The 14,079-nt window shown below is 36.2% G+C and overlaps 1 protein-coding gene across 4 annotated transcripts in view; it reads right to left on the bottom strand.

Moving 5' to 3' along the window:
- The window catches only part of LOC118847715 (ATP-binding cassette sub-family A member 9-like), a 122,642-nt gene that overhangs the window by 102,172 nt on the left and 6,391 nt on the right, over nt 1-14,079 (bottom strand). For 2 of the 4 annotated variants that reach the window (XM_036756316.1, XM_036756314.1), the window contains exons 3-9: nt 12,219-12,423; nt 10,992-11,156; nt 7,712-7,824; nt 7,274-7,500; nt 5,404-5,545; nt 4,995-5,180; nt 3,785-3,932 (exon numbers count right to left, since the gene is read on the bottom strand). In XM_036756316.1, the coding sequence (XP_036612211.1) occupies nt 3,785-3,932; nt 4,995-5,180; nt 5,404-5,545; nt 7,274-7,500; nt 7,712-7,824; nt 10,992-11,156; nt 12,219-12,423 (1,186 nt within the window). Of the gene's footprint in view, nt 1-3,784; nt 3,933-4,994; nt 5,181-5,403; nt 5,546-7,273; nt 7,501-7,711; nt 7,850-10,991; nt 11,157-12,218; nt 12,424-14,079 lie in introns of those variants that run through there. The other 2 variants (XM_036756315.1, XM_036756317.1) reach the window with 2 other exon arrangements.

Below are 14,079 nucleotides of genomic sequence, written 5' to 3'. Positions count from 1 at the left end.
TCTCAGTTCTGTCTGCCAATATCATCTGTGCTCGCATGAATCACCAGAAATGGGAATAGTGATCTATTTCGACAAGTCTTTGGAGGTTCTTTATTATGTTTTTGATATATGCCCCAGGAAGACAACAGACTTCTCTATTATTTAAAAATTTCCATTCCTGCTAAAACTAGATTCTTTCCCCTCCCCAAACCCCCACCCAACCCACAACCATTGAGCCATCACTTATAGCAAAAACTTTTAAAAAACCCAACCTTTGCTATTGTTATTTAAGGAACAATTAGCCGCTTTCATTCTTTTTGCATAGAGTTAACAACTATCGGCATGTGTATGTGTATATATACATACATATTTATACCTACAGATGGATAAGTAAATACAGATACAAATACACATATATGTTTGCTATGTGCGCATACGCATATTTATTTTTAAATATAAAGCAGCTTTTTCCTTCTCAGAGCATTCATCTCTTCCCCTTTCACAAAGAGATTCAAATATATCTCTTATATGTGACTATACAGTGGTCCTTCTTCTTTTCCCTCTCTATATAGTAGTCTTACACCCTCAAAGCTTCTAAAACAGGTTGGAAATCCCTTCTGATTCTTTAGAGCCTCTTTCTCCTCTCCCATACCAGAAGCCATCTTCCACTGCCTCAGAAAATCTGGAGAGTAAAGAAGCACATTTCAGCACCTTTACCTTGTCTTCTAAGAAAGATCAGCCCACACATTGACTGCAGATGCTTTTGATTGCACCAAGACTCAAAATACTCCCATGGCCTCATTACTGAAATCCACAATTACTCATAAGAGTTTGAGCTAACAATTGACGCACAGAAAAGAAGAAATGAAGAGTGCTTTTCTTTTCTCAATAATGACATGTAGTTGGATGAGCAGCCCACTGAGTTATTCCAATAGAACATACTTCTTGAGCATTCATGATAGATGGACCCTAAATTGAACAAGACTAGATTGTACTTGTGAAATGAATAGTCTTCTAATTCCATTGTATGATTATGAACCATGAAATGCTGCAGATCTCAAAAGGGAATTATTATTGCAGGGAATTCAAAGGATAATGGGGAGATATCTATGTATAAACATATGTAATACATCACAAGAAATGACTTGCACACAAGAAATGGAATAAAAACAAGTCATTGACATATGGAAGTGAGTCATTATCATCCAGTTAATGTCTATTCAAAAACAAAGACTAGACATGAAGTAAGATAAAATAGATAAAAGACATTAAAGAGTTAACTATTTAAAAGCTTAATGCTCATTACTACATGGTGAAGAAAAGCCTCTTAAACACTAGAAGGACTAGGCACATATGTCAATTGCATCAAATGACACAATTTTTAAAATTTAAAAATCTTTAAATTATTTTACTATAATATACTATAATTTCTCCCATTATAATTTCCCTATTTATGCAAATATACTTTAAATTTAAATATAAAATTTATTTAAATATAAAAATTACTAGTAGATATTATAATTTTATGAGTCTATGTGTAGGGAGGAAAAAATGGCAAGCCACTCCAGTGTCTGCCAAGAAACTGGGTTCACAAAGAGTTGAACACAACTGAACAGAGATGCTGTAGAGGTTCTCAAGGAATGGCAAAAGCCTCCAGAATAATGGGCAGACATTTTACAGAGAATTTATGTGCATGTGCACAGGAGTAACACAGAATGAGAAAGTGAAAATAAGTTGCTACCTGCACAGTTGGATATTGTGTACGTATAGAAGAGAACAGACTTCCAGTTAAGTAATAAAAGGGAGGTCAATATCCTCCATGAAAATCCTATTCTAATGTCTTGCCATAGTCAAGGAGATGAATCTATGTTCATGATAGCGATGTCCATGGAGCAGAAGTCTTACCATACTAGTGTCATGGAGGTTGGACCAATGGGGCCAAAGTTCTCAGAGAATGTACGGCAGGCCAACCCACACTAGGGGTGGTGACACTGCCTCTGGAAGTGCATAATGACTTGTCATGGGTTTCTACCCTATTTCAGAGACTGTTTAGATGTTCTGGGCCTTTCTCTTGTCTAATTACTGCATGGTAAAGAAATACTTCTTAACACTAGAAGGACCAGGCACATCAATTTCATCATATGACAAATTTTTATTATTTAAAAATTTTAAAATAATTTTACTATAATTTCTCCTATCTATGCAAATGTATTTTAAACAAAAATAATTACAAGCAGGTATTATTTTACTTTGCTATAAAATTTTTCATCCTCCTAGCTCTATTTTCTTTGCCTTTTGGGGAAAAAAGTATCATTTGATACAGCTCAGTTCTTTGAAGTAGGCTTACATTCTAGCCCTTCTAGTTTAGCAAATGCTGAGCCAGAACATATGCATGCATACAAAATGCCAGAAGTTTCTATTTCTCTTCTGCTGATGATTGAGGCAAGAACTGTGGAAAGCCCTAGGAAGTTAGGGGACAAAAAGGAGAGGCAGCACCAACAATCTGTTCTCCCCATCTGACCTGATTCATGGCACATTGTACCTCTTCTCATCTATTCTCTGCTGGTCTAAGGTGAATGAAGATTAGGTTAGGCTAAAACCATGTGAGCTTTGAAAAGTTAGAAGAGCTATATGAGGACCACAAACTAGAATCCAACTGGAGCTTGCCAACAACTGACTGTACTGAGCCAGCACAGCCCTTGAAGGATGATCTTTGTGAACCAGTCCAGCGGTGAATCAACTCAATAGCCAACATATCATATCCTGAAAGCAAAGGAGTGTTTCATCCACAGATACGCTTTACCCAGAAGTGAACTTGATGAGATGACAAACTACTTTCGAGTTCAATTTCCCACTGTATTTATATTTCTGTTCTTACTATACCTTCTCAATAAATGTCTTTTTATAAAAGAAAATTGATGCCAATTGCTAATTGATGATATCAAGGAGATATCACCAGATGAACTAATACTGGGTCAGTTATCACTGGTGGCTAATATTAAGGAGAAATCATGCAGTTTGATGATATTAAAGAAATACTATGTGGTCACATGATGTTAGGTAGAACACACCAGAAAGAAGATTCAAACTAATTCCAGTAGAAGAATTACTGTAGTTACTTTATGTGACTCCTAAAACCCTAATGAAGAGGTGTAGCATTTTAACACTATTAAAAGAATAATAACAAAGATCTATTGGTTCCCAGTGACTGGGCTGTCTCCAAAATGACCTGATTGCTTGCAGCTCTTGGGAGAATGAACTCTTATGGGAGGAGCCATTCCTTTGTGCTAGCAGCTAAGTTTGGGTCCCACCTTTGACTGAGTTCAAGTTTTACCTAACAAATCCTTTTATTATAGGGATTTGTTCTGTGAAGTGTGGATTCAGTCAAAGGGCTGAACTTGAGGACCTAGAGGGCCATATGTGGCCTCAAGGCTGCAGGTTCCCCACCCCTGTGCTAATCTATAAAAATTAGCCAGCCAACAGGAACAGCCCTTTATAATCATTTTCCTCATTTAAAGAATAGAATACAGGTCATAGAGCAGATATAGATTCAAAGTTTGTATAGAGTCTTCTCCTTATAGGAATCATTAAGGGCAGAAGTAATCTGGATAGATGGGGAATTGAAAATACCATTTAGAAAGCTAATACAATAATCTAGGTAAGAGATGATGAAGGCAGGATCTAGCACAGTAACAGTGTGAGTGGGAAGGAAATAGATGTGAGAAATGTGTATCATCACATGGGTGTGTCGTCAAAAGAACTTTAAAAAAAGTTTTAAATGATTTATAAAAGCACTATTACTTACTTGGCAAGATTTTGTCGAAATACAATGTCAGTGCCAAATAGAGGATAGTATCAAAAATCAGCATAAAAATTGTTGCTATCAACGCATGTGATCTCCCTGTGGGGTCATGGAGAGAAACACCTCTCACGTTGTAATCCATCCATACCATCTGAAAGCACAACAAATAAATGCAAAAGCAAAAATGGTGTGTGTGTGGAGGAGGCTTGGAGCTGGGGGGGGCAGTTTAAAAAGGAATAACTCTTGATGGGAATTGCAGCTTGCACTTAAAATGGCTGCCATCAAGTGCCCTATAAATATTGAAGTCAGCAAGGTATAGTGGTTAGAGCACTAGACCTGGAGTCAGGAAGACCTGAGTTCAAAACTGTCTCAGTTACTCACTTAATACAACAAGGAGCTTGGACTCAATGGCTTCTAAAGTCACTTCAAACCATTCTATCCTCTTATAATAATTACTAGGATTGATGATATGGCTATTTGCTAAAAAAATAAATAAATTTGGTGTCACATATGAAAAATATAGAGGAAACGGAAACACTGAAGAGAAATTTAATTAACTAGTTAAATCTTGTGTTACTCTTTTAAGAATCATCAAATACTTTAGGAAAAGTGAAATCAATTTTGATTTACTGCACCATATCAATATTTATTATTATAAAGTTTTTGCTGTTATTGTATCATTTCAGTCTCATCTGACGCTTTGTGAATCAATTTTGGGTTTTCTTAGCAAATATACTGGAGTGGTTTGCCTTTTCCTTCTCCAGCCCGTTTTACAGATGAGGAAACTGAAGCAAAAAGGGTGAAGTGATTTGACCAGGGTCACACAGCCAGTACATTTCTGAGGCCAGATTTGAAATCATGAAAATGAGTTTGCTTGATTCCAACACCACTGTATCCACTGTAGATAGATAGATAGATAGATTAGATTAGATAGATAGATATAGATATATATTATTTATAAAGAATTTTTAAAACATGTGTCTGCTCTTTTGAGTCATGAGGTATCTCATCTTGGCTGAAAGAAATCTCAGGTCATTTTAAAAAAAATCTATCATGGCAACCGAAAGCAGACAAGCACAGATTGGGAAACTTGAGTGCTTGAAACTTTGAAAAATCAGAAAAATGATCTAGTAGAAAAGTCTTCAAGGGAAAACATGTTTTATCACCCCTATTACAAATATAATAAATGAATGAAATCACCAAACTGACTTACCTGGATCATTCCATGAGTAAAGGCAAAGGGACTCAGGAGACATAAAATCCATTCCAAAGACACAGGAAGTTGTCTATGCAATGAAGTAAATCCCAAAGTTCCCCAAAAAACAATAAGGAGGAGTATGATTGAGCCAGAAAGTACAGGTCTCTTTATCAAAACACTCACCAAGAAAGCAAAAGCTACCTGAAGTAGGAGAAGAACCCCTGTTAGCAACTGGATATTTGGGAAGTCTTAAAAACTGCAATGAAATAAGGATATTGGTTTTATAAACTTATCAGTTCTCCCATGGAGAATGTCTCACATGAATACAGAAAACAGAACAGAATGGGAGTGACTGCCGTGACACTTATTTTGTTCTATGTCTTTAAGCCTGAGTAGAGAAATAATATTCAGATCACCAACTCACCAAGGAAAGACCATAGATGAAGAACAGAGTGAATATCACAAAGTAGCCAGGGATGATTATAAGTTGCAAATATGTTACGATAAGTGCCATACAAGTGGCCATAATAAAGATGAATCCAGCATACAGCACACCCCAGGAAAGCCTATGGTGAAAGCAGAACGTTATTTCAATATTTTATATGCAGTTGAACCTTGAGGAAGAAGCAGGGAGAGACATCAATATCACTGTATGTAAAACATTTATTTCACCTTCAATAGTAGAAAATGTTTCCTTATGGACAACTAAAATCTCATCCCCTTCATATGAATCTATTCCTTTCATTCAGTTTCTTGCAGACATTTTAGAAGATATATGCATCCTCCTCAGCAAAACCCTTCATATGTGACTTATAACTATAAAGTAACGTAAATGGATTTGGTAAACCAACGAGTCATAATTTATTGGATTTGGATACGAAACTGATTTGAGTTTTACCCATCAAAGTCTTCAGTTTGGTAGGTCATGTACCCAATTTTGTGATTCTTTTATTAATTAAAACATTTCACTTATTAACAAACCACAAAAAGTCATCGCCATAACTTTATGGTTATATCTCTTGTTTGACAGCAAATAGTAAGATATGTTATTCCTACCCCAACCCGCACCTTACTCAATAAATTCCTATCATCTTCAGGATCAAATATGAAATCATCTGGCATTCAAAGTCCTTCATAACCTGCCCTCCCCAACCTTGTGAGTCTTCTTGTATTTTATGCCATCCATGCCCTGCCCTGCCTTAAGTCCTATCTCATTATGAGGAGTAGTCTCCTCATATCCAGTAACACCAGTTTCCTTACTCTTCCTCTCATAAGACACTCCAACTACCAACTACAGATGTTTCTCAGGCTATCCCCCATGTTTGAAATGCTCTCTCTCATCTCTGCTTCTTGGCTTCCCTGGCTTCCTTTAAGTCATAGCTAAAAATCTCACCTTTTACAGGAAACCTTCCCTGAGCTCCCTTAAATCTAATACTTTCCCTCTGTTGATTATTTCCTATTTATCCTCTACATAGTTGTTCTACGTGTACATGCACATGTTGTCTCCCTCATTAGACTTTGAGCTCTTTGAGAGCAGGGACTATCTTTTATCTTTTTTTACATCCCCAGTGCTTAGCACAGGGCACATAGCAGGCACTTAATCAATGTTTATTGACTGACTAATTACCCACCTTATTCATAAGATTTTCTGCTAAAAGACTTTTAATGTTTTAAAACCTCAAAATCTCCCTTTAAGAAAACTGGCTTCACTGAGGATGTCAAAAAAATGACACTAGTTCTGAAGCCATTTCCCAAAAAGTCAATTCAAAAATGCTTTGAACAAAGGCCACATCACGGAATCTCTTTAATGTTTAAATTCTCAGGGACAATTTCTATTTCATAATTTTTGTCATGTTTGTTAAAAAGCAGTCTCATTACTTTGCCATCACACCACAAATACACACACACACACACATACACGCATACATACACACACACATACATTCTTCTCTCAGCTAGGCGAACCAATTCCAATTCCTTAACCTATATTCATAAGCCCTGCTTTCTATGATCCTGTTCATTTTCATCCATTCCCTTGGAAATCTTTTTAGTTTTCCTACATTCTTTAAAAACTTATAGTGACCAGCACTGTGACAACTGGAGATGACAGTACAAGTAGAGATTGCTTAGTTGTTTAAAAACAACTGGTCAGTCTCATGACAACTGGAAGCCCTTTGGTTGTTTCATACCTTCTTCAATTTAGGCAACTATGGCTCTCTAACTGGCTGCTATCCCTGTTCATTTATTTGTTTGTTAGAATTTCTATAAGGCAGTAAAATAATTACTTGATTTACCAGAATGCTGAATCTTGGAGACCCATCATTTTCATCCATTCCTTAGCTTTTTTCCTCTCTTTTGCAACATTGAGTGAAGCAAAGTATATCAAAGGGGTGAATGAAATTATGTAGAAGAAAATAATGACCTCGTTAGCAATTTCCCCTTTAGATATAAAAGGTAGCGTCTTCATTTTTATTCCAGTGACTGCCATCATCTTATCCATCACTGAATGGTTTGTTGTGATCTAAAGTATAACATTAATAGACAAAACCATCATCTCAAATTAGGAACAGACAGGAAGAAATAACGAAAATGTTTTGATTTATTGTTTTTAATTTTTTAGTCTTCTACATTCACAAGCATGCTACACTATTAAAGCACCTGTGTCAATATCCCAATGCACCTCACATTATTAATTTGCCTTAATTCTTAGAATCTTTCAATTATACACTTACTTCTATAATAGCAGCATTCATGGCAGCTTGAAAGGCAACAAAACCAGAAATCCAATAATTTTCAAGTACACATCTGAAGTTTCTGGGGTCTTGATAATGACGATAACAATGAACTTTAAACAAGATGAAAAGCACAAACTATGATGACATAGGATACATATAATGCTATTGAGAACAGAAGCATTTGGATCTATTGGAATGGGTGAAAATTACTATATTATGCTTTTTTTCTTGCCATCTTTAGCTACATCTCTTCTCTCCACCTAGAGTGGCATTTAATATATGTATACATATATACATACACATATGTGTGTACAAGCATCCATATACATATATATGCATATATACTGCATGTGTACAGATACTGTATATATATATATACATATATATATATATTCCTGCATATGCACATACCACATATAATATATATCTATCAGTTACCCATAGAGAGAGAAAAATTAAACACATAGGAGTTGATGAGGTAATCAAGAGAGTTGATATACAAAGAGAAAAGAATAAAGCCTAAGACTAACCTTGGGGAACATCCATAGCCAGGGTATGATATGGATAATGAGCCAGCAAAGAAAACTGAGAAGATATTAGATAGCTGGAAAATCAGGAGAAAGTAGTGTCATGAAAAGCCCTAAAGGAGAAAGGATACAGAAGGAGAAGGTGTTCAACAATTTTAAATACAGCAGATCGGTCAAGAGGGATGAGAACTGAGAAAAAATCATCAGATTTGTTGATTAGGGATCATCAATCAACTGTAGAGATCCGTTTCATTTGAACGATGAGGTCAGATTACAAAGAGTTAATGAGAAAGAGAGAAAATGGAGGCTAAGTATAGAAAGGTTTTTCTAGGAGTTTAGCTGAGAAAAGGAGGAGAAATATAGGATAACAGCTTAAGGGGATGATAGGAACAAGTGAATGCTTTTTGAGCAAGATAGAGTCTTGGAAATGTTTGAAGGTATATGGAAGGACCTCACAGATAGGGAGAAGTTTAAGATTAGAGGAAGGGATGGCTGAAGTTGGAATCTATTGTAGAAGACAGAGGTGGATGGGAGCAAGAAGTTCACGTGGAGTAGGAAAAGGACCATCTCATTTTCAGAGACTAGAAGGAAGAAGGAGCAAGTTAGGGCTGTTAGCAATACCTCCTGGGAAACTTCAATGTCTACACTTCCCAGCAGGGAAGACCAGCATTTAAGATGTTTGCTACCCCTACTTCTTTCTCCTCATCTTCCTCAGAAGCCTTTTTCAAAGCATCCTGCCTCTGAAACAAATGGTTTGTCCATGTAAAGCCTCCAAACAGTACTTTTTTCCTCAAATGACTGAGTCTCCTTGGTTCCCAAGTATTGTGTGACAACGGTGGGCCTCCTGTGAGCAGCCCCTTATGATAACATTAGATTAAGCTATGTAGCAATAGATAATAATGATTATCATTTTTGTTCAGCCAATTTGAGTCGTATCTGACACTTCATGACCTCATCTGGGGTTTTCTTGGGAAAGATATTGAAGTGGTTTGCAATTTCCTTCTCTAATTCAGTTTACAGATTAGGAAACTAAGGCAAAAAGGGTTAAGCGACTTGCCCAGGGTCACACAATAGTAAGTGTCTGAAGCCAAATCTGAACTCAGAAAGATGAGTCTTCCTTGCTCCAGGCCCAGCACTCTATCCACTGTGCCACCTAGATGCCCCTAATAATGTTTATCCTGATAGTTAAACATCACATATTTCCCATGTATGGTTCTAAATTCTTTGAAATATAGCTTCTAAATTGTACTACAGTTATAAAGATTATATTTACATAGTTACTTTGATAAAGAATTTATTCTGATAAAATAAATGTGGGGTGAGAGTAAGCAAGGAATTCAGGACAATGCTAAGATCATGAATCTGAGAGATCGGAAGAATAGCAGAGCATAAAATTAGCTCCTTTAATGGGCTCAAAATTCAGAATCCATTGAAAAAACTGAACGAAGCCTCACCATTGAGCAGAAGTTTATGCTACATTTAGCAAAGCCATCGCAGGCATAATTCAAAAGAAGAAAATAATCATTTTCAAAAACAATAGTCTCTAATGTTTTTGCTCACGCAACCATATAAGTAAAAATATTTGAGCATGCACCTCCAGAATATATATATTTTCTTATTTATAAATTATATATATATATATATGTTCTATGGTACTAATAATTGTATACTCTGTATAAGTAACACAAAATAGAATTTTTTTAAAAGAAGAGAAAAAGATAAAATGATATTTGATTTTAGAGTCAATATAGGGGGTCACCAGAGTTTATTGAGTGAGTGATATGATAATTAGATCTGTGCTTTAGGAAAATCAATTGGACAGATGTGAATGATGGATTGGAGTGCAGAAAGACTTAGGAAAAACAATTAAAGAGCTATTGTAATAGCCCATGCAAGACAAGATGGGAGCCTGAAAGATGGTTGAAAAGGGGGGTATTTACGAGAGATATTTCAGAGGTAGAATCAGCTAGACTTGCCAATTGATTGTGTGGCATGAGAGAAAATAAGGAGTCGTATGACACCAAGATTGTGAAGTTGGGTGGCTGAAGGGATGACAGTGCCCTAAACAGAAACAGGAAAGTTCAGAACCGGGGGAGGCGGGGTGGGAGGGAAGAGGAGATTTATGCAGATGACGTTGGAGGGCAGATGATGGAATCAAATCTGGGATACAAATTATAGACCATCCATCTAAATATGTGTGTGTATGTGTGTGTGAAAGAGAGAAGGACAGACAAACACACAGAGAACGATGGACAGACCAACAGACAGGGAGGTAGCATGAAACAATGGAGCTTGCCTTAAAACTAGGAAAACCTGGGTTCAATTCCTACTTATGATAAATCTTGGTTATGTGATTCTGAGCAAGTTGAATTCTCAGTGCTCTAAGATTCTAAGTTGCAGAGAAGATTTTGACCTGCGTTGATAGAATTTCCTTGACAGTGAATTCTCTATACAAAGAAACCACACATTCAGTCCCTATTCATAGTCTATCCATATAAAGAGAAAGTAAAGAAGCTGGGAGGGTGAAAATACACGCACGCACACACACACACACACACACACACAAAACCACTCCATTAACGACTTGTTTGTTGAGAGTTACCCAGTAAAAAGAAGCCATTCTTTCTTTTATAAAAACTTATCTGAAATGGGATATACATCATGCCCTCTCTATCCTATGTTGCCTTCTTCCAATCACCCATCTATAGCGTTCCATAGCTTACTTTTTTTTTCAAGCATGGGAAAATTACCTCCATGGTCTTCATGTTCCTCAAAAGGTGGAATTCTGTGTCCCCAAAAAAATTTCAATTCATATGAGAAAGTATCATGAAAGATGATACCCACAATTTCAGTCCTGTTTTGTCCAATTATTACCTCTATGGCTTCTTGATCTAGGACTCCAAATACTTTTATTCCTGCCATACAGAAGGGAAAAAAACTGCAGATGATTATTAGGTGACTTTTTGAACATCTATCTCTTCACAAGTCTCTCACTATGAAATAAAGCTAGTACAGGGAGTTCAAGTTTGCAGACAAAAGCAGAGAGCCTTTCCCTATCATGAAAGCGTTATAGGAAAAAATTGCTGATGTATTTTACCCTGCCAGAATTACAAACCAGTTATGAGCACATAAACATTCCATAGCATTTGACTCAGTTGTAACAAATTCATTCAAATAGAATATGGTGGATCTGAAATTTGGAACATTTTTAAATTTCCATCTATGAGTCAATAAACATGAATTAAAACCCAGGCACTGTGCCAAGCATTGTCAGATAGGTATAGGTTTTTATAAGACCAGAAAAACTATGTATTCTCATAGCATTTCTACATGACACAAAACACAAATCTAAGCACCCAAAGAGAGAAGGAAATGGGCCAACTGGCTAATTGGCTATGACATGTTTTTGTTTTCTTTAGAATTTTTGTTAGCCCACTACGGACAGTGAGATAAGGATGGTTATAGCCCCCATTGAAGTGCTCTGTCATTTAGAAATTAATATGTGGAATACGATTTGAAATCTTCCTCTGACATTTCTCTTTTAAAAGAAAAAAAAGGAATATAGCCACTTATTCAAATTAGAACTTTTCCTGCAACAGGTAGGGATTGTAAATGTTGTGTTTTTATTAAATCTATACCTATGATTGAGCAAGAATGCCAAACCCAAATTCAAAGATGTGAAACTGTAGGTCTATTAGTCCTCCTTTGCCATAAATCTAAGTTTAGAAAATCAGAAGAGAGAATTTTTTGAAATACTGAACTCCCTAAATTGGACTGTACTTAATTAGTTGGGATTTGAGGCAAGATGTGCACCAATTTTTGTTGGGTACAAATATAACCTGATTTTGCAAATAATAAAACACCTATGAAATTATATAAATAATGTATTTTATATTGAACCCTACATTAAACATTTGTGTCTTTTGTAATAACCAAAATAATGTCAGGTATTCCCATGAGGCTGGTAGAGAACATACCTTTCATAAAGGAAGTGGATGCTATTTTATTTATTATCTGTTGAGTTGTTTTGGAGATGGGTGTATATGCAACCACAAAGTCAGAATCATTAAATGCATCTATGCGTCCAAGGTCTGTAGAAGGCAGTTCAGGAATCTGAACAACATCAAAAATCGATGAAACTAAGTACAAATAAAGAACTATAAAAAAAGAGTTGAGCCACTCCTATATGACAAAAGAGAAAAGAGAAATCAATTAGAATGTTTGTTGAATTAAATAAATATAGCCACAAAGAGGTCAGTGATTATAAAGCACCTATTTTATTCCCCCTGTGCCCTTACTTCCAAATCAAGTATTTTTAGGCAAAAATCAGTTGAAAACTAGAAAAGATTCGTGTCATCATGGGGTTAACATTCCAAGACAAACACATTGACAGACACAGATGTAGTACAGAACAATAACAAAGGCCAGGCAGCATTGTGTAGCAGAAAGAACATGGATTTGGAGTCAGAGGATCTAGGTTCAAATATTAGCTCCATTACCTTACTACCTGTAGGAAATTGGGCAAATAACTTCATTTTGCTCTATGTCAATTTCCTTCTCTCTAAAAAGAGAGTTTGCACTAGAAGTGCTCTGGGGGCCCTTGCAAGTCTAAATACATGTCATCTACAAGTCTGAAAACACAATATGATTCAAGGCTAATCTTCAGACTCAGGACATATAATCCCTATGACTAAGAATTCACAAATAAACATGTTCTTTCGTAAAGCAATAAAGATAAAGACTCAATATACAATACTTTATGGTTTATAAAAATGCTTTTACTTCATCTTCAAAATAAGTGGTTTTCAAGCATTTTGACTTTTGCTTTGCCCTTTATATTTCCTGTCCATTCCCAATTTGCATTATCCTTCACAGAGAAGTTTAGTGTTTTTAAACCTGGACACAGTACTCCAGAAGTTATTTGACATGGAGAATGAGAATTAGTAGTTCTTTACACCAGTTCTAAAATTCTTAAATTGTATCATAGATCAAGAGCTTGAAGGGACCTTAGAATTACAAAGTCCAACTTCCTCATTTTGCATATGAAGAAACTGAGACCTATAAAGGTTAAATGACTTGCCTAAGATCACCCAGATGATGGTAGTATCACCCAGATGGTGATAAGAGCTGGGATTCGAATTTGAGTCCCACAACTGAGCTCAGTGTGTTTTCATCATACTTCTGATTGACATCTGCTTAGGCATTCCAAATCATAATGCTGTGGACCCAGTCTTCCCTATCTCCATGACAGTTGTCTTCAAGTATTTGAGGAGGAGGAATTATGTTTATTCTACTTGACCTCAAAGAGCAGAAGAAGGAGCAGTGGGTGGACGTTCCAGAGATTTAAAACATTGGTTTTTATTTTGGATTAATCAAATAAAACTTTTCTAAAAATTAGAGTGGTCGAGGAGCAGAATGGGGCAGCTAGGCAGCACAGTGGATAGAGTGTCAGGCCTGGAGTCAGGAAAACTCATCTTTTGAGTTCAAATCTGTCCTTAGACACCAACTAGCTGTGTGAACCTGGGCAAGTCACTTAACCCTGTCTGCCTTAGTTACTCATCTGAAAAATGAGCTGGAGAAGGAAATGGAAAACCACTCTAGTATCTCTGCCAAGAAAACTCCAAATGGGATCACAGAGAGTCATACACACAACTGAAAAAAAACGATTTCACAGCACAAAAGAACAGAACAAGCTGATTCATAGCAGTGAGTTTGCCATCACTGGAGGCCTTCAAGTAGAGAGATTCTATGGGCAAGAGTTTTTAACCTGGGATCCACAGATCACCAAGGAAACTGTAGGATTGTAAGGCCAATGAATTTGTTTTTTTTTAAAAAAAC

This window comes from Trichosurus vulpecula, chromosome 4 (genome assembly GCF_011100635.1).
Source record: "Trichosurus vulpecula isolate mTriVul1 chromosome 4, mTriVul1.pri, whole genome shotgun sequence".
In the NCBI taxonomy this organism is placed as follows: domain Eukaryota; kingdom Metazoa; phylum Chordata; class Mammalia; order Diprotodontia; family Phalangeridae; genus Trichosurus; species Trichosurus vulpecula.
The sequence above is the reverse complement of the archived record's forward strand: the minus strand, read 5'-3'. Positions and strand labels throughout refer to the sequence as shown.